The following is a 21178-nucleotide window of genomic DNA, read 5'->3' on the forward strand; positions in this document are numbered from 1 at the left end:
AACGCTTCCTCATGTTACACCTGAACATGTAGCATGGTATGGCCCAGAAGATATCTATATTAAGTAGTATTGTTTTAATTGTGTTCCAAACTTTTATCATGTGATTTGTAGCCATAGTTTGGGGTAGTTATGCCTCAGTGAGGTATACCACATCTTTTGTCTAACATAGATGCTGAACCCCTTAAAGCCTAAGCCTGTCACCAATAACAAACTATGTAAGCTTTCAAATAAATTCAGTTTCTCTAAGCAGAGTGGTCCTGGCTGAACTACAGTTGTCAGAAGTCAGAAGTTTACATACAACTTAGACAATACATATTAAACTCAGTTGTTCACAATTCCTGACATTTAATTGTAGAAAACATTCCCTGTCTTAGGTCAGTTAGGCTCACTACTTAATTTTAAGAATATGAAACATCAGAATAGTATCAGAGAGAAAGATTTATTGCAGCTTTTATTTCTTTCATTGCATTCCCAGTAGGTCAGAAGTTTACATACACTTGGTTAGTATTTGGTAGCATTTCCATTTAAATTGATTAACTTGGATCAGATATTTTCAGTAGCCTTCAACAAGCTTATTACAATAAGTTGCTGGAATTTTGGTCCATTCCTCCTGACAGAACTAGTGTAACTGAGTCAGGTTTGTAGGCCTTCTTGCTCACACGTTTTTTTAATTCTTCTCACAAATTTTTGTGATTGAGGTCAGAGGTTTGTGAAGGCCACTCCAATACCTTTGTCACAACTTTGGAGGTATGCATGGGGTTATTGTCCATTTGGAAAGACCCTTTTGTGACAGCTTTAAGTTCCTGGCTGATGTCTTGAGATGTTGCTTTAATATATCCACATAAATTTCCTTCCTTGTGATGCCATCTATTTTATGAAGTGCTACAGTCCCTCCTGCAGCAAAGCATCCCCACAACTTGATGCTGCTACCCCCACGTTTCAAAGTTGACATGGTGTTCTTCGGCTTGTAAGCCTCACCCTTTTTACTCGTCACATAACGATGGTCATTATAGCCCAACAGTTACATTTTTGTTTCGTCACACCAGAGGACATTTCTCCAAAAAATAAGATCTTTGTTCCCACATGCACATGCAAACTGTACTCTGGCTTTTTATGGTGGTTTTGGAGCAGTGGCTTCTTCCTTGCTGAGCAGGCTATGCTGATATAGGACTAGTTTTACTGTTCATATAGATACTCGTCTAGCTGTTTCCTCTAGCATCGTCACAAGGTCCTATGCTGTTGTTCGGGGTTGATCTGCACTTTTTGTACTCTCAAGGAAACAGAATACATCTCCTTCCTGAACGGTATGATGGCTGCGTGATCCCGTGGTGTTTAAACTTGCATACTGTTGTTTGTAAAGATGAATGAGGTACCTTCAGGCGTTTGGAAACTGCTCCCAAGGACAAACCAGACTTGTCAAGGTCCACAATTGTTTTTCCAAGGTCTTGCCTGATTTCTTTTGTTTCCTATGATGTGAAGTAAAGAGGCACTGAGCTTGAATGCACAGTGCTGTGAAAAGCGATTTCTTCCGTAAACTGAGGAAATACACCATTTTAGGAAACCATTTACAGGTTTTAGAGCAACATATGCTTCCATCCAGATTCCATCCCATCTTTACTTCTGAGAGACTCTGCCTCTTTAAGATACTCTTCTTCTTTTTTTTGTCACTCATGCACCTAAAACAGACCACTTGACAATTAGAACGTAAATGGCGTCAAACCAAATTGGTAGTATTTAAAACAGCATGGAAGGAGAGTCTCCTGAACTATAGAAAATCTCTTAGTGCTGCTAGATCAGTCTCTCTCTCCACCCTAATTGAAGATAACAAAAATAATCCTAGATTCTTATTCAATGCTGGAGCAAAATTAACTTGGAATATAACCACCACAGAAACTTGCACACAATCATTATATAGCAGCGATGATTTCATGAATTTTTTCATTGGCAAAATTTTAAATATTACACAAAAAACTCAGATTATTCATTTAAAACCAGACAGTCTTATAACTAAAAATAATAATATATCAATATCAGATCAATGATTGGAATGTTTTACTCCCCTTAGAGAGACCAAATTATCTATATTAATTTCTTCATCAAAATCAATATCTTGTATATTAGATCCCCTACCTGCAAATTTCTTTAAACAGATTATTCCAGAAGTAATCAAACACCTTCTAAAATTAATAAATTCATCCCATAATCTCCCGTTTATTTCAAAGGTCCTAGAAAAGGTTGTAGCACAGCAGCTATGCTTGTACCTACATAGGAATAGCATTCATGAAATGTATCATTCAGGATAGAGCCCTCATCATAGCACAGAGACAAGTGCTGGTTAAAGTGCTAAATGACCTACTACTGGCCTCTGATCAGGGTTGTGTCTCCTTGCTTGTGTTGCTTGACCTTAGTGCAGCTTTACAACTGATCATACTATTCTCCTTGATAGACTAGAACATTTTATTGGCAGTAAGGGAACAGCCCTCTCCTGGCTCAGGTCTTATTTGACTGATCGCTATCAGTTCGTAGATATAAATGGAGACTTCTCTATGTATTCTGAGGTAAAGTTTGGTGTTCTGCAAGGTTCTGTTTTAGGCCCACTGCTTTATAATATATGTATATATATGTATATGCTACCTCTGGGTCAAATTATTTGAAAACATGGAATTAGCTTCCACTGTTATGCTGATGATACACAGCTGTATGTTTCAGCAAAGCCAGACAACACACAGCAGTTTAATAAAGTTTAGGAATGTGTAACGGACATTAGACACTGGATGCTTATTAACTTCCTCTTACTTAAATCTGATAAGACATAGGTACTTCTACTAGGATCACATGCAACTAAAAGTAAACTTTCTGATTACATGGTAACTCTGGATGGTCTTTCTGTTTCATCATGTACAACAGTAAAAGACCTTGGTGTGATTATTGACTTCAGTCTTTCATTTGATGCTCATATAGAAATATTACTAGGATAGCCTTCTTTAATTTCAGAAATATTGCTATATTGTGTCACTACATGATGCAGAAAAATTTGTTCATGCTTTTGTCACCTCTAGGTTGGATTGTTGTAATGACTTACTGTCTGGATGTTCCAGTAGGAGCATAAACAAACTCCAGTTAGTCCAGAATGCAGCTGCAAGTGTCTTTACTAAAACCAGAAGATATGACCACATCACCCTTATATTATCTACACTGCATTGGCTCCCAGTTAAATTTCACATTGATTATAAAATACTAGTACTGACCTATAGAGCACTAATCGGTCTTGCGCCACAGTACCTGAGCCAACTTTTGGTCTTTAATGATCTGCCACACCTACTTTGATCAAAAGGTGCAAGCTATTTGTTGGTACCTCAAATAGTGAAGGCTACAGCAGGAGGTAGAACTTTCTCTTACAAAGCCCCACAGTTATGGAACAGCCTTCCAATTAGTGTTGGGGACTCAGACACAGTCTCAGTGTTTAAGTCCAGGCTGAAAACATATTTGTTTAGTCAAGCTTTTTGTGAACAGTTTTTTTCTTAGGTAAAGGAGCAGATCTAGAGGGCTCACAGGCATAGAGTGTCATGGTGAACTGGGATGTTTGGATGCTGTCGACCCCCCCACCCCCAACTTTCACATGTTCACCCAGGTTGGCTGATGGCGGAGTAGCCGGTCGCCTTAGGTCCTAGGTAACCCTCACATCTGTGTTCTCTTCTGGCGCTCCTTTTTAGTTATGCTGTCATAGCTAGTCTTGCCAGAGTACCTGCTTGCACTCATGCAAAGTACATTTTCCTTAACCATTATGGGGCAATAAGCATACCTATATCTAGTCAGTTTCTTTGCAGGCTCTTTCCCCACCAGCAAAGTGCCATTCCACATTCCCAAAGCCAGACTCAATTGCAAAAGTCTTGTCCTTCTAAGATTGTCTATCACATGCCTGATGCCCACTGTCCCTTGCTCCTGACCCCCACCCTTCATCTTGCAAGTTGTGAGCCTACATGATGATATCACACCCACATCAGGTTGAGCCAGACCTGGTTGCATAAGTGGCCCTGTCATCGGATGCTCCTAGGCCTGGCTCCAGTGGTGTGTCCCTGTAACCCTAAACCAGAATGGGGTCACTTGTCTTTTGTGTACCTTTCATGATAGCCTTTAAGAATGTTCTTTGTCTGACGTCTCCCTTCATGTCTGTTCACCGAGGGTGGCTGTAAGTGGCATAGCCCCAAGGTTCACTGAATTACACAAGCCCCTTCACCACAACAAGATCTTGATCCTCAAAGGGGCACAATGTTTAATAAAATAATGTTATCACATAAGGCATGGGTGATATTACAGCACATGCTTACACTGTCACTTTCTGGTCTAAGAGGTATTCAGTGCAGTAAATAATACAGGCATGCAGTATTTATGACTTGCTGAGAATAACTGAAATGCTTGGGAGGATGCCTCTTTCTCACATGTGCAAAATTTCACATTCTTACAGATATAAATAGAACATTGTCTATTAACAAAGGGCCATACCAAGCGCAAGTAACAAAAGGTTATATATAGATTTATTTTTTTGTGTACCACCTTTAGAGGGAGACCTGTATGATTTTTATTGCTGCATGGCTGTCATTCCAACATGGGGGTGACCCCAGTTAATCGTTTGTAAGCAATTCTTCACCTTAATCCCTGCCAGGTTCCTGTGCACACTACTGCAGCGACATACCATTAGTGGGATGACACACATTGTACTTGCATGAGGTAATGAGAACAATTTAGCAGTGGATTCCACTTGTGCTGCAGGCTCAGTTTAATCAGTGCTCAGCCTCATCAAGGGCAGCGTTAGGTGGGAGGGCAGAGCTGTTCACATACAGAAAAAAATCCTGAGATATATCCTTTGTGTTCCATGTGAAAGCTGTTCAATTTTAGAAAATTGCAAATGTAGCTATCTAAGGCAGATTTTTTTCTTGCAGCTCTTTTCCATTAAACATGTAAATATTTTTCTTCTTACATATATCCTTCATAAAAACCCACAAAACATAAATAGTAAAGCTAAGTTAAGATATAAATACGTGGCCTCTACTACTCCTCCTTCTAACAAGTTAAGGCCTAAACATGAAGATGAAATTGGTGAAAAAAATTTAACTTAAATTTAAGATGATTTATTAAGATTACTATTTATTATAGCAGGATTGTTTTATTTGCCTAAACTGACCCTTCTTTATACAAATACAGTTTCTCATTAAGTTTAAATAATGGTTATTTCTATGTTTTAATTGACTTAAACTGCTTGACTTTACCTAAAGTTCCTCTGCCTTCCCCAAATTGAAATTACTTAAAGAAAATAAAAAGAGCAGTATGATGTCATGCGGACCACCCACCAAATAAGCTACTATTATTAATAGATGCATAGCACTCAATGGCACCATACTGACCTACCAATGCTTTTACATATCACACAATGCACAAATCAATCTTTGCCCTTTGAAAGAGATGCTGAATGTTGTCCGAAAAATGCCCTGCTACGCACTATGCCATGTGGCCTCGGGGGTGCAGTCCTTTCGACCTCAATCTGTAAGCTCTCCCTTCCTGATTTGGAAGAAATAGCTTACCCTTACTAATTAAGGAGTCAAAGTTAAGATACAGTATGCGCTGTTGGGAAAGAAAGCAACCATGCAATGGTCAGCTGACCTCAGACAAAAGAGTTTCAATACTATACAAGAGATTCGTTGTACCATATATCACGCTGGATGTTTTCTAGGACTTACTACTTGTGTCATGACATAGCCATTCCTCTGCCACATTTAGAAAACTTCTCTCATGGTTATCCAATGTGTCCCACAAGAGTATGACAAGCTTGTCCACTTCCCATAGATCATCATAGATCATGCAAGCATCAGGAAGACCTTGTTTTGCTATGCATATATGGCAAATATGGTAATCAATTTGCAACATCCAAATTATGGTACCATGGATAAAATGGGAGTCATGTCTTTTACTGTGGTAATAAAAAAAAAAGAAAAGAAATAAATAGCAAGTTCTACTGTGCATTTTATCATGCATTCTATCTTGAATAAAGGCTAGAAGTGTATTTTGTAAATAGCCTGGCTATATTATTATTATTATTATTATTATTATTATTATTATTATTATTATTATTATTGTGACTTTTCCCCCCACTTTGGTTTCTTTGTGCTTTCTTTTTGCTTGCTTTTTCTTTGAATGTCTCCCACCCCAGAACAAGTTTTTTTTTAAAAGAAGAAAGAAACAGTGAATACAACAAATGACCTAGACAAAAGTTATTTACAGAAGTAGTATCAGTAATAATTATAATATAATTTGTGTCATTTGTCTCTTTTTATTCAAAGTTTGTCTTCTGAACCTGAGATTTAAAGCAAATACAATCAAGATATTTTGTAAGATCTTCTGCCTTCCACCATCTTCCACCTTCCATCTAATGGAAGTACATATGCTACATAAACATCCATATATTGTATCAGTTTGATGACAGTTTGATCACAAGAGGTCTTAGTCAAGGTGTTGAAAACAAAAGTGGTAGTGGTGGAGGGTTACTGGAGGTGTCGTCATATACATGCCTTTTCCCAAAGCATCAAAGCACGTGGTGACATCACCATCAATAATCGGGATTGCTCATCAATGACCAAGGGGAGGGGCTTGGGAATAAAAAGAAAAGACACCAGCACCGACCACAACTGAAATGGTGACCGACACATGGGGCTTCGTTGGAAATTGCAACAGCAAATCACAGTTTTGTAAGTTGATTGTGTTAAAATCAATTTAATATCCCAAGTCACAGTTAAATGTTTTGTCATTCTTTTTATTCAAGTAACTAATTCTTTATTCTTCATTTCTTCTTAACTCCCTGAAGCCAATAAAATATTTCCAGTACATACAATGGATAAAGCTATTTTAATTATTTTGTTCTGGAGTCTTTGCAGTCTAGTACATTTGGAAGGACTACCAATCAGGTAAGATGATTTGTTGTTTTGATAAATTTTAGTGTATTTTGACAGCTTTACTTTGCTTGTAACTGGTTGCTGACTGAACAACAATTCACACTTCTCACAGTAAGAGGTCCATCAGTGAAGTCCAGCTGATGCACAATGTTGGAGAACACAAGCAAACAGTGGAAAGACAGGACTGGCTTCAAGTAAAGCTGAAGACTGTAATCATACCCAGTATCAATGACTCACAGAAAGGACAAAAGGGGAAAACCAGGAATCTTTCTTCAGTTTTCCAAGCCTGGAACAGTCCAGTGCAGATATCAATTTAACAGTGGGAACTGCTTCTGTTTTGTCTTACCTTCATTTAAAAAAAAAAAAAAGGAAAAAAAAGTGTATTATGTTTTAATGCCACAGAGATCAGTCAAATTTTCCTGTCTCTGTGTTAAGTCTTTATTGATTAAGTGCACTAATTTGCCATTTGTTTTATTTATTATTTTGTAGTAATTTATTTAATTGTTTCAGTGACATAAATTCAACTTTGAAAACGTTTGACTAGTTGTACAAATTAGTTTAAATGTAAAGAGGACAAGGACAAGGAAGGACACAGGTTCTTCTGTATGCCTTCTATTAGAATATTTAATTTAAGTATTTTTTATGTCGTTTTATTATGCAATGTTGACGTAGCCCAAATAAAAACGTTTTTTTTTTTAATTATTTTTATTTTTTATTTATTTGCATTTTTATTTTTACAAATAATAAAATAAAAACAATAATTGTATCTTAAAATGTCTTGGACCAACCAGATATGTTCTGCATTATTGATGACTATATTTAAAGTCTTTTAAAAAGGTTTACACGACAACAAAAATACTTTTTTGTTTGTTTACGAGAGAAAACAATAATGTAAAACAGCATTGTAGAGCCCAACACGGCAATTCTCCAGGTGCGCGAGCGTCGGTCTACACGTCTCGCGATAGTGGACATTTTTAAAATTGGACTGATGCGGCGCTGTTTCCAGTTCTCGCGAGATTTGCCTGGGTCTACAGTTATTTCCTGTCAGCAGAACCAGTCAGACAGGATTGATTTTTGGAAAATGCGGACGCATATGTGGAATGTTTCATAATTTTATTGTTGCCCCTCGGTGACTTGGCTCTTTTACCAGTAACATTGATTCGAATATCAATGCTTGTGACGGTATAAAGGTAAGAAACAGCTTACTTTTAATCACAATAAGAGTTTTCATTGTTAGCTTTGGATGTTTTACTTTTGCCGTGACTCGAATTCCTTTTTAAAAAATGGGCTAACTTGTTAGCTTTTTAGCTCTCCTCTTCGCCACAGAAAGATTAGAGAGCGGTTAGGCTGAACGCATAAGTCGGTTCGCAGCCTGATAGTACGATAGGCGAAGAGGTTATTTCGATATCTATCTACAGAGTTCATGGATAACTTTGTGGAGTGTGTGTATTTGAAGCTAGGTAGCTAACGTTACCTGACGTTACCTGAATGAAGAAACATAGCTAGCTGACTAGCCAACTTCCGTTATGAATGTTTAAAGAGGTCTTTTGCTAGCTAAAAAATTCTATGGCTAAAACACGAAGGAAAATAAAATTGATAGTAAATAATAATTTGTTAGCTAGCTGCTCGGGATGTGACAACTTCCAGGATTGTGTAATGAAGTAGATACGAAGCCACCATTGGTTATACCGGGGATTGATGATGCCAGGTCACTGAATGGAGTCAGAACTGTTATTTGGTTTTATTTAGACATTATGTAAGTAACGAACTACATATTCTTTGCTAGCTTGGCATTCTTCTTAAATATTTTTTGGCGATTAAATTATTAGCATTCTGTTTTCTTTGGGCTTGAATGATGTGGTTTAAATCTCGTTTAATAGCCGACCTAAGAGGCGTAGTACAACTATTAAATGTGCAATATTCGTTTTTAAAAAATTCTTTACGTGTAAAAACGACTTGGAAGATATGTAACACATGATTTTAAAAAAACAATGGATTAAGTCGGTGAAGGGGGGAAAAACGTTTGGAAAACAGACTTCTGGTCCAGAGTGTCTCGTGTGTTTTGGTGGATGTTCCTGCTGTCAGTCATTTTATAGACACTATGAGCCAACGAAGATCCAGGGGGCGGGACTTCATGAATAGGAACAGACCTACAGCCACTTTTCCACCACACAGTACGGCTTGTCTCACTTTACTTTTCTGAACTTGCTTTTCCACTGCGGTTTCGTGCCACCTCTACATGGGTGCCATCTTCCACTCGCCTTCATGCAGGAGTAATGTACAAATACACGATCAGGCTGTGTTCCACATGCCTTTCCTGTTCACTGAACACTAACCCTGTTAAGGATGTAAAATAACACGTTCCACAACCAAAAGATTTAGTCGTGACAGGAGTGACTTCGATAAACGCCTTAGATGGAAAAATCTTAGACCGAAACCTGTGTAATTTCATCTGTAATGAGAGAAACAGTGAATAATTTTTGATTAATGGAATATTACCATAAACAAAGTATGTATTAAATGACACACATTCAGACAGAATACAGAACCACTCCTTAAGGAGAATTTCCTACTCCCTCAGCACCTGGCTCACATTTAGTATCGGCTCGGCTCTCTTGGATCCTCGACCAAGGTACCAGGCACTATCCACAGTGGAAATCCCCCAAAAAGCAAGCAGAGCAGAGTCTAGTTGTACTGTGCGATGGAAAAGTGACCATTGGAGACCTAATCCTAGGACAAAAAATAAGACTAATCTTAACTAATGCACCTTTAAGTAATAGTTAACAACCTGTGTAGCAAGAAATTCAGTTATTATAACTTGGTGTTTCTTGTGGTGGTGTCATCCTACTTCAGGTTTGTACAGTTGCTATTATGATAGTAATACTGTCTAATATTTCTTTAGTGTTGGTTCCTCAACCGTTAAGTGTATATAGTGACCGGAATCTCACTGTCATATTATCTGTAAACACGAGTTGAGCAATACTGGTGACAATGAAATTTGTCAACTGGTGTTAAACTGATTCTTTCCAAATACACACTGAACTTCTTAAAACAAAGCGGGAAGCTTAGAAGTACATGTTTACGTAATCCTTAAAATAGGTCTCGCTTCCCTATCCTGCTTTGAATGATTAACTAAATGCCCACGCTTTGGCTCGGAGTTGTTAAATTTCAAATGACTTGCATCAATCATTCAGAGGTCACATCAGCTGCTTACAGTTTAAAACACCCCACAGCAATCATTGTCGCCAAACCTTTTCTGGGAACGTAGCTAACACGTTCTCTAGAAGTTGCCAGATGATGCCATTTTCTAATTTGAATCATCTCTATCATTTGCATAACAAAACATGTTGCGTGAAAAGGACGATTGTTTACACGCATAGGGTAGAATTTTAATTAAATAGAAAATAATATTATAATTTGTTTATTATCCGAAGAAGACATCTTTTGGTCATGGAACCACAAATTGTTTACTCATTTAGGAAACATTCTAGTGATTATTTACATATTTTGAAAACATGGTAATTTCTATTAAGAAGGCAGACAAAAGAAACAGTGGTACTGAGTATGGAAGTGGAAAGATCCACAAAGGAAGAGGTGACAGATGGAATAACTCGCTTTTATTACTTGTGAATAGAGTTGAAAACAAACAGAAAAGAAGTGCACAGGTGGGACAGACAGGGGTGATGTGGTAATAAGTCATTGGGGGAAAAAATAGTGGTCAGTGATTGGTCACAAAGATTTAAAATGTATTGAATTTTTATATTGGTTACATATTGATTGAAATTGTACACATCACTTCAAATTAGACCTTTCCTACCTCAAGGGCGCTTTGTGTTTAGATATTTTGAACAAAAATCGCATTTGCTTTACAGACAATTTATGAAGTATTGCCTGGACCCGGATATGGCCTGCAGTAATTTTTTTCCTTTCATTGTTTGTGTATATTTAGAAATCCCTCTAGATGGAAAAACATCTCTGGTATTTCCTGGTTTTTAAATGAAAACTGAAGGCGTATGTTTACTGCATCAGGATTGTGAAGAAGCTGAGCGTTTAACAAAACATTACTTTTTACGTTTATTTAAAATCTGCTTGACCTCTTAATTGCAGTGTAAATTCTGACATCTGATTTAGATTGTTTTAAATGTTTGAAAATACATCGTTTTAGTCTTATTTTAGTGATTTGGTTATTGTTAGGTTCAGTCTATATGTAGCTGATGGAAGAAGAAAAAAGAAAATACATTTTAGGCAGCTTAATCTGAATAGTTTTAGACTTTTTCAAAATCACCTGATGTTATTTTATTGTCATTTGTTTTAATTCCTTTTTAAATGTTTTAATCCTTCTTAAATATTACATAAGAGTTGTTTTTTTTTTTTTTCTAAATTAACTAAAGCATTTCTCCTCCTTTAATGGACATTGTCAATCTGAAGAACTTTCATTTGACAATGTTATGGTAAAGTTTAAATGTTAACTGAGGAAACAATATTAAGGTTACCGCTACAATGAAAATAAAAATACCCGTCTCCTCAGGCTTAAGTCAAATCACCTAAAGTCATCAGATATTTTGTTTGTCGTCTCCTCCTCAGTGGCCCGGCCCACTTGTCTGGACTCGAGGCTGAGCAGGTAAAGATGAGCCTACACAGTGCAAGTGGAGGCTGTGAGCGCTCCAGGGATCGTCGACGCTCCAGCGATCGTTCACGTGACTCCTCTCACGAGCGAGGGGAAGGCCAGCTCACCCCCTGTATCCGCAATGTCACCTCACCCACACGACAACACACTAGTGGTAAGATTTCACTTCCCTGATTACTCATACTGATACTTTTGTGGCTGTTTCAAACTTGCAGTAGTTCGTTATTTATTTTTTTTAAATGGAAATTCACTGGAGCAGCTGTGACCGAGGGCTGAGTCACTGAAGCAGATAGATACTGTACTTTGTAGAGAGACAAGTAATGTTTTATCCCTTAATATTTTCATCACCATTTAACAATAGTAGGGCTGCAACAACTAAAAAACCGAAAATAATAAACAAAACTAATTGGAAATAATCGACAACAAATTTCATTATATATCTCTGACTAACATGTTCATTTTGATCAAATATGTTGTTTGACGCTATATTTAGAAATAATATTTAATATAGTGATTTAACTTCAGCTTTAAAGCTTGTGGACAATCAGTTGTTTTTATTTTTTATTTATTTTTTCAAAATATTATGTTAATATTTTAAAAAATCCTTTGCACAATGTGTAGTATAACCCACATAGATACATTTAATACCTTTTTCATAGCCTTCAATTTGCACAATGTTTGAAGAACATTGGGCATGAACATTGGGCAGAATGTGAAATAATGCCCCCCCCCCCCCCCCCCCAAAAAAAAAATTTTTTTTTTTTTTTACAGAAAATAAAAATTGATCGTTTAATCCAACTAATCAATTAATAAAAGAATTAATCGATTATCAAAAATGATCGTTAATTGCAACCCTCAACTATAGACAGAATAGATGTCGAATATTACCTTGCGTACATTCTTAGTTTGGTCTATTTCATTTTGCACTATAGGAAGAAAGAGCTCGCTATATCAGGGTTTTTTTTTATGGAAAACTACTTGAATTGGCGAGATTGCAATTGCACAAAATTGTTTTGCAGTCTTTCATAGTGATGTCTTTTTGGTAAATGAGACCTTTTAGCTGTACTTTTAAATGTGAATCGAAGTGCGCTGTGACAATGCGCGTTGTGATGCCGTCACATGACGCGTCTTGGCCCAAATCTGTAGAAAATCGGAGGTAATTCCTTATATTGCTTTTCCTTGATTTTGCATGAATTTCTGCAGTCGCAAAACTCTGGAGGGACTGTATTATATACAGGCTTGTGGAGTAACAGAATACATGTAATGATGATCTGTAATCAGGACACAAAAAACTCGTAACTGTAAGCCGTTACATAAAAAAAAAAATCAGATTACAGGTACATTTAGTAAAAAATGGGAATACTATCAGGATTACAATTTTTTTTTTCCATTTAAAAGCAAAGAAATTAATCTTTTGACGTAATACAGTACAGACAGCTGCATTATTATAGGTCTGGTTCTCTCTTGCCAGTCATGGCTCACATGAGCAATCTCCTGGTACATGCGCAAATAAATTTTGAGCAAAGTTAATTTGGTAGAAATGAACACATTGTTCTCTGAAATGCTTTTGTTAGGGTGACCATACGTCCTCTTTTTCCCGAACATGTCCTCTTTTTCAGACCTTAAAGCGTCTGGCCAGTTTTTCTAAATTTGGGATTCGGCTTTAGTTTCATTACGATGTGTTTATGGTTTAAACCATAAAAATCATGTGTGCGCATAAAAACTATTTATTTATTTTATTTATTTTATTGAAACAAATCCAAACTTTGAACATGTTTTTAAGCTCTAAATGAAAGTATTTTAGGTCAGTTTGCTTTTCTCTTGGATTTATTTACATATGTGACCTTGAAGTAATTAGATAAATAATCACATTACATTACTGAATTTTTTTTTATTTTTTTTTTTATGAAGTAATTGTAACTGTAATGGAATAAATTTTTAAAGTAACCTTCCCAACCCTGATTATCAACATGTTTTTATAACATCTTGTTTTCAGTAATGGATGATTTTAACTAAACTTGGCTATAACAAATCGGTCAAATTATTTTTATTATTTTAAACTGAGAATAAGTATTTACTGTGATAAGTATTTACTTAAATTTCTCTTCCTTCTCCCCCTTACAGTGAGAAACAGTTATGGTACAGATACTGTAGTATTTATGTTCAGGAATGCCATGCAATTGAAACATTTTTATATATACACAGTACATTAAACATTATAGAAAATACAGTAATTGTTGGGGAAATATTTCTCATTAAAAAGTCAGAATTTTAGTATAACAAAGTATATTTAAAGAACACGTATGTAGCATTTATTTAGGAAAAAACAAATGATTACAATTATCTGTACAAGTAGGTTTTAAAGTGTCATATGATATTAACTGCTCGATTATTAATCGAAAGAAAGGGTCATCTAATCAATTGTCAAAATAATCCATAGTGACCGTGTGATGCCAGTGTGTTTGTTGGTGTCAGTGTGCAAGTAGGACCACTGGCATATTGATGTTTCATCAATAATGCAATGTACACAAGAAACATTCATCTGTGATTACCTGGTACTGTTAGCAAGGAAACTGTTGGCACCCGTCTTTCTCAGTGTAACTTTTGTTTCAAGCAAGGTCTGTCTGTTGAGCCATTATTTATCCATAGAAATTGTTTGTTTTGAAATAAAAGATAATGACTCATTATTAATTATTATCCTGTTTATATTAGCATGTGCCAGTTCTGTTCTTCTTCCTGCTCTTGTGCAACACGTTTAACTACATTTTAGCCACAAACCATTAAAGGTAAACTTTTGTTGATTAAAACTTTTTAAACTGATTTGTATTATACCTTGCCAACAATCTTCGTTGGATATAATTTTGCGTTAGCCAAGTAAAGAGTCGGCAAAAACACAGTGCATTTCAACCCAACATAATGTTTACCATAAGTGTAATCTGATTTATTTTCATCAGATTACTAATCTGATTATTATAATTGCTCATTTCTGTATTGGTCATGTGTTTGTGCAGAACGGGAGAGTGGCTCATCACGGCCCAACAGCCCCAGGCCTCAGAGAGTCTCTCCCAGTGGTTCCAGCAGTCGCAACAGCAGCCTGTCCAGCACGGAGGGCACCTTTAAGAGCATGGGCACGGGTGAGATGGTGTTTGTTTACGAAAACGTCAAGGAAGGAGCTCGTAGCATGCGCACCTCAGAGAGGGTCACGCTTATTGTGGACAACACACGCTTTGTGGTAGACCCCTCCATCTTTACCGCACAACCGAATACTATGCTGGGCAGGTTTGTCCTAACAACCTTTTAATACAGCTTGTAATATGTAGCAAAATATTAGCAAAAATTTAACGTTACTTTAGAAATGATGAGATGGATTAAATCTTCATGATTAAATCTTGTTTGTATGTTGTTTTATAGAATGTTTGGTTCAGGGCGAGAACACAATTTCACACGGCCCAATGAGAAGGGGGAGTACGAGGTGGCAGAGGGCATCAGTTCCACTGTGTTCAGGGCCATTCTGGTAAGTTTACTCTGCTGAAAGACTACACCATACTGCTTTTACTCCATGCTACCTTTATGTCAGTATGAAAGTTTGCTGACAATAATTGCCTAACTTTGATGAGCAGGGGTGGAACAGTAAATTCATTAACTAGACTACTAGGCAAGTGGAAACTCCTCCATTGTGCTGGCCAGTCTCATGTTTGAGTTGCCCAGAACCCTAATTGAATTGGCTAAATAAATGGTAGCTAGCATAATGCAGTAATGTATGGCCAGATAATTAACTAGTTAAGTTAAGACTAAGGGAAATAAATGAGTGTATGGATGAATGAATGAATTCCTGGGGAGAGAATGACTGTGTGGCCATAGTCATTATCTTCGCCTAATAAAGGTTTTGATGAAGCACATTGTGTGTGACCTCAACAAAAAGTCATCCAGTCAATGGGGAACTTATTGCAGATGGGCTGTAAAGTAAAATATTTGAATCTGGCTAGTGTCTTTAATTTCTCTTTATGTTTAACACCGAGGGGACAATTTTGTGCTAGCAGGAGAGTTATATGACCACTTTGTGCTCGGTTTCTGATTCTGAAATGGTCATAGGTCATTTAATCTGCCTAGTATGAACTGTTCTACAATCAGCCAGATCACGTCTCAGCCCATGCGCATAGGTGCAGCAGGCATTTAATTTCTTTGGTTGTCGAACCTGCTTGTCCATCAAGCAACTACAAATAAATAAATAAATAAATAAATAAATAAATAAGACATGAATAGCCCAGACATGAAATCTGTTTGCCATTTGGGTTACTGATTTGTCTGTCCCTGGTATACCAACAAAAGTTGCTCCATTCAATGAGAGCATTTTCATCCCTGTTAATTTACTTTTTAAAAAAACAAAAAAATACATGTTTTGGGTAACATTGTGTGACAGTTTCAGCATGTGCATTGTCATAATGGAGATAAAACCTTTGCATCAGCTTTGTCTCATTAAGCTGTAGCCAAACCCATGCTGTAATCACACACTGGTGTCTACCATCCCGTTTTCCCAACCCCTTCTTCAAGCCTATACAAACAAAAACCAAGACACATCCGACCTTTTGGACTACGGATCAAACCATGTTTACAAAATCTCAAAGCAGATCTGAGCATACTGGAATATTTCTGTATAATCTCCCCCCTGGAGCTTTAAAAAAAACAAAAATAATTTCAGACCTAACAAAAAATCTGAAACCCACCCAAATGACTTTCAACAACAACTCTATGTTAGAGAAATATATCCATCACATACCGCTATGTATACAGATGGATCAAAATCTGAAGACCATGTATCATCTGCATTCGTGATCAGTCATCAAAAAAAAAAAAGGAATATCCACCCCCAACCACAGCTTTTTACAGCAGAGGTAAACACTATAGTCTTAGCAGTGGACTTCATAAAGACTATGCAACAGAACAACTTTCTGATAATTACAGATTCAAAATCATGTCTTCAAGCACTGTCATCCCTAAAAAAATCACCCAACGCTTGTATAGATTGTTTGTAAATTGTCGGATCTGGAGGCCCAAAATTTTTATATCTGCTGGGACACTGTGGAATCGTGGGAAAAAACAAAGCAGACATTGCTGCAAAAAAGCATTATCAGCGGATTTCAAAAAGTGTCCAATACCTCCCACTGAAAAACCTAAAACCCATAATAAAATCGTTTATTAACAATAAATGGCAAACTGAGTGGGACCAATGCACCATGAACAAAATCCATGAAATCAGCCTTATTGTTTACAAAAGAAACAAAAGCAAAAGCCCTATTGTTTTCAAATCGCTGGAATCAGATTGTCTACACCCGCTGTCGAATAGCTCACTCCAGGATGACGCACAGGTTTTTAATATTAGGAGAACATGTACCTTCTGCCAGAATTCATTATCCTTGAAACATGTTTTATTAGACTGTATGGGTCTTAACCCCGTGCGAAACCTTTTTTATTCAGTCAACACTCTGGAAGAAATTTGTAACAAAGTCAAACCTAATGCTATGTTAGAGCTTTTAGGAAAAATAGATTTTAAAAACCTTTATATAGAGTCCCTTAGACATTACTCGCCATGAAAATAGCCATATACGCTAGCATAGTGTTAAACAAACAAACAAACAGACAGACACTCTGGTGTCTGTTACAGATGGTTATGTAAAGAGGTTCAATCCAGGACACCAAATACAACACTTTTGCATTACAGGATTGTGACCGTGCTTTCTCAAGTCTTATTAAGTACATTTGGTAGTTGACCTCTGCCTCAAAGCCATTTTTCTAGCTTGCAATTCAGAGATGTACGATGAAAGTAATTTGAATGCGAGTGGGAGGTGAAACCGTATCCCCCTGTGGCCACGGAAAGCTTATTCATAACTATAGCCGAGTGATCTTAATCTCTCCAGCACTGTATAAAAGTCTCAGCATGCTGCAAGGCCTGATACTCATGTCATTATGGTTTTAGGGACAGATGTATTTGAATGCTGCCTCTCTAATGTCTAACGCCTTCACTCTAACTGCTAGGATTACTACAAAACTGGGATAATCCGCTGTCCGGATGGAATCTCCATTCCTGAGCTGAGGGAAGCATGCGACTATTTGTGCATCTCTTTTGACTATAGCACGATCAAATGCAGGGACCTAAGTGAGTACATGCTCTGCATCATTCTGTGCATTACACATGGAGATATTTATTTGGATTTATTTCAGTAATGTAAAGGTGATTTCTACTAATTTTGTTAATTGCTCTTGTTTTACACTGACTTGGTGACACAGACCACAGTTCCCACATGCTAGTGCTGTGATATTATATTGATATCTGGATAATTTATGTCACAATATGCTTTTCTAAGATATTATGGATGTCATTTTTAATGTTAAAAAAAAACTATAGATTCACTGAAAGCAGCCAAGGTGATGTGAACTGTTAATATTTAGAATGATCTTTTTTCCCTCAGTTTCAGGGTTATCTATATATTATGAATTTTTTAAGATAAAAGTAAAAAGAAAACAATTTTTTTGTGCACATTTAATAATGTATCATTGAATGTTTTTTTTAATTTTATTTTTTTAAATGTGTCATTTGCAAACCTATATATTTATCATGATTCATATCATAGAACGTAGAAATGCTTTTGCGAATTGTGATATGATATTTTTGTCACATCGCCCAGCCTCGACACATGAGCGTTAATTCTGCGCCTGAGAAACTACTACAATTTCTGAAAAGACAAATTATATAAATTTAGAGCTTGGGTCACAAATATCTTCGATTAAAAGCTGAAGTATAAGGAAATGTGTTGAAATTGTTGCCTGCAGTAAACACTGAAAGCAGCGGTCATAAAAGATATATAACTCTGAACTATTGCTGGACTGTACTTTTAAATGAAAGGTGCATGTAGCTTTTCATCTGTCCATGTGTATTTGATTTTTTGTTTGCCCTTAGGTGCTCTGATGCACGAGTTGTCGAATGACGGTGCGCGGCAGCAATTTGAGTTCTACCTTGAAGAGATGGTGCTGCCGCTGATGGTGGCCAGCGCTCAGAGCGGAGAGAGGGAGTGTCACATTGTTGTGCTCACAGATGATGACGTGGTGGACTGGGATGAGGAGTATCCACCCCAGATGGGAGAGGAGTATTCACAGAGTGAGTGGCTACACACACACACACACACACACACACACACACACACACACACACACACACACACACACACCCCAACTTGTTGCATTTCTTCAAAATGACATTTCCCTTGGCTAAATACATCATCCTCTGTCTTGTGTTTCAGTAATATACAGTACAAAACTTTACCGCTTCTTCAAGTACATTGAAAACCGAGATGTGGCCAAATCAGTTTTAAAAGAACGAGGACTCAAGAAAATTAGATTAGGCATTGAAGGTAAGCTTCTTCATTTTGTTTGTAGTATGCATAATTGTTCATGGCCTTTGTATAAAGTCTAAAGTTTGTATTTTACTTAAATTTTGCTAACTGCTCATTTACACCACTGAAACGAAAAGTTTTGTCAAACAATAAACGAGTTTCAGGAGACGCTGGGCAGAACATCATAACTCAAAAGCAAATGCTTGATTTTCTAACTTTTTTTTTTTTTTTTTTTTTTGGGGGGGGGGGTTGGGGGGGGGTTTCAGCTCCAATAAATGAATTTACCATTTGGATAAAACTTTGGCTCAGACCTTTGGTATTTTTAAAGCTCAGCTTAAGACACTTTTTTAAACTTGCATTTGGGTTGTTCTTATTAACTTTTATATGTTTTTATTTTTCTGTGTACTGCGTCTTTTGTGTACAGCACTTTGAGAAGCTGCTTTTAAAGGTGCTTTATAAAATATAGTTTATTATTATTATTATTATTATTATTATTAAAACTTGGCTGAAAATAAATTTAGTAAAATAAGTAAATTGTGAAAATGGCCAGTTTACTATAAACCATGTAATGCACTTGTGTGTTTATTTTATTTTATTTATTTATTTATTTATTTATTTTGGCTTGTTATGCAACCTAATTTGGAAACCCAAACTGCTTGGTACTTTTTGGGAACTTTATTTGTCCAATGGAAGTTAGTTTTTGACATTTTTCTCATTATGATTAAAATGATAGTTAAGTGCTGTATTATGAAAACAGTTTTACCAAGATTAAAATGCATACAATATATAGTTTTAAAAATGTTATTACAGTAAAAAGTTGACCGGTAAATTACATCACTTTGTTCACTGATTATTGATTAGTTCACAGGTTATTAAAAAAGAAAGCCTTTAAAAAAGATGCAATATTTGCCCCAATTTATTTAAATGAGAAGTTTATATCTAGAAATAATTTTTTGTAGGATATCCCACTTACAAAGAAAAGGTGAAGAAGAGGCCTGGTGGCAGACCCGAGGTCATCTACAACTACGTGCAGAGGCCCTTCATCCGCATGTCCTGGGAGAAGGAGGAGGGTAAGAGCCGACACGTGGACTTCCAGTGCGTGAAGAGCAAATCCATCACAAACCTGGCAGCAGCAGCAGCCGACATTCCACAGGACCAGCTGGTGGTGCTGCACCCCGGCCCTCAGGTGGACGAGCTGGACATTCTGCCTAATCACCCTGCTCCAGGACCCCACTACAGCAACAACTACGAGCCTGACGCCGACGCTGCCTCGCCTGCACTCTGAATGCACACACCTTCCTCCCCTGTTCTTCCTCTCCTCTCCCACAGCATGCTGCAGCATGGCGCGAGAGTGACACCGTTAACCAGATTGCCTTCTGCACCTCCTTTCACAGCCTTAGAGCTTCAACAAGCTAGTCTACTGTACTATGTAAAGGTTAAAAAAACAAAACAAAACAAAACAAAAAAACAAGAGGGGACTCGGGATACTGGCATGGGCAGTGCTCTCCTGTTTTCTTTCTTTCTGATTTTTTTTTTTTTTTTTTTTTTGTCTTACTTGACCAAAGGAACTTTTCTTATTTTTTGTTGTTTGAAATTATATAAGCAACCTCACTTATTTTGTAATTGGGCTTATTATAATTATTATTATAATAATAATTATTATTATTATTACTACTACTACTACTTTTCCATTTCCATTATATTATAATTGCATTGATTTCTTATCTTTTTTGATAAGTTTTATGATATGTATCCTGGGTGGTGTCACTGTGTAACAATCATTTAATATTTTTTTTCCAACACAAAAAAAGCTCTGTCAATCCCGGGTTGATGATTCCCCTCCGGAGCTCCTCCATAGCCGAAGGAGTTGCGTTCGCCTGTTGAATGGATGCAGTGTTACAGAATTTATGTGTTCAAAATCCCACTGTTCAGAGCTTGAGTCATTGTATAAATAAAGTTATAACACGCAGGCTTGTGTGGTAAACCTTAAGCTGTTGTGCAGTCGGTGTGATATCATGTGCCTCTTGACTTTGCACGTCCAAAGATTCAAAGCTTCCGAAGCGGAAATCTGAGTTTGTGTGCACTTGCGTAACGAGAGCCAAAATAAACATTTACATAAACAGCTGCTTTCCACAGCAAAGGTGGGGCCTTCTTGTTAAAAATCCGGTGGCTATCGGCTTGTGTTTATTTACCGTCGCTCACAATACTGCAACCACTGC

General features: G+C 36.9%; 2 protein-coding genes across 2 annotated transcripts; both read left to right on the top strand.

Moving 5' to 3' along the window:
- The first annotated feature begins 6609 nt into the window (after window positions 1–6609).
- Window positions 6610–7639, top strand: pth1b (parathyroid hormone 1b). Its single transcript, XM_047157967.2, has 3 exons — window positions 6610–6740; window positions 6857–6956; window positions 7057–7639. Exons 1-3 carry the CDS (start codon window positions 6686–6688, stop codon window positions 7259–7261), a joined length of 360 nt encoding a protein of 119 aa, XP_047013923.1. The 5' UTR covers window positions 6610–6685; the 3' UTR covers window positions 7262–7639.
- Window positions 7640–7973: 334 nt separating this feature from the next.
- On the top strand, window positions 7974–20949 carry btbd10b (BTB (POZ) domain containing 10b). The gene is made up of 8 exons (XM_017478077.3): window positions 7974–8134; window positions 11529–11725; window positions 14583–14850; window positions 14983–15085; window positions 17605–17725; window positions 18527–18724; window positions 18867–18977; window positions 19919–20949. The coding sequence occupies exons 2-8, from the start codon at window positions 11572–11574 to the stop codon at window positions 20242–20244; spliced, it is 1281 nt and encodes a 426-aa protein (XP_017333566.1). The 5' UTR covers window positions 7974–8134; window positions 11529–11571; the 3' UTR covers window positions 20245–20949.
- Window positions 20950–21178: the final 229 nt, after the last annotated feature.

This window comes from Ictalurus punctatus, chromosome 10 (genome assembly GCF_001660625.3).
Source record: "Ictalurus punctatus breed USDA103 chromosome 10, Coco_2.0, whole genome shotgun sequence".
NCBI classification, from domain to species: Eukaryota; Metazoa; Chordata; class Actinopteri; order Siluriformes; family Ictaluridae; genus Ictalurus; species Ictalurus punctatus.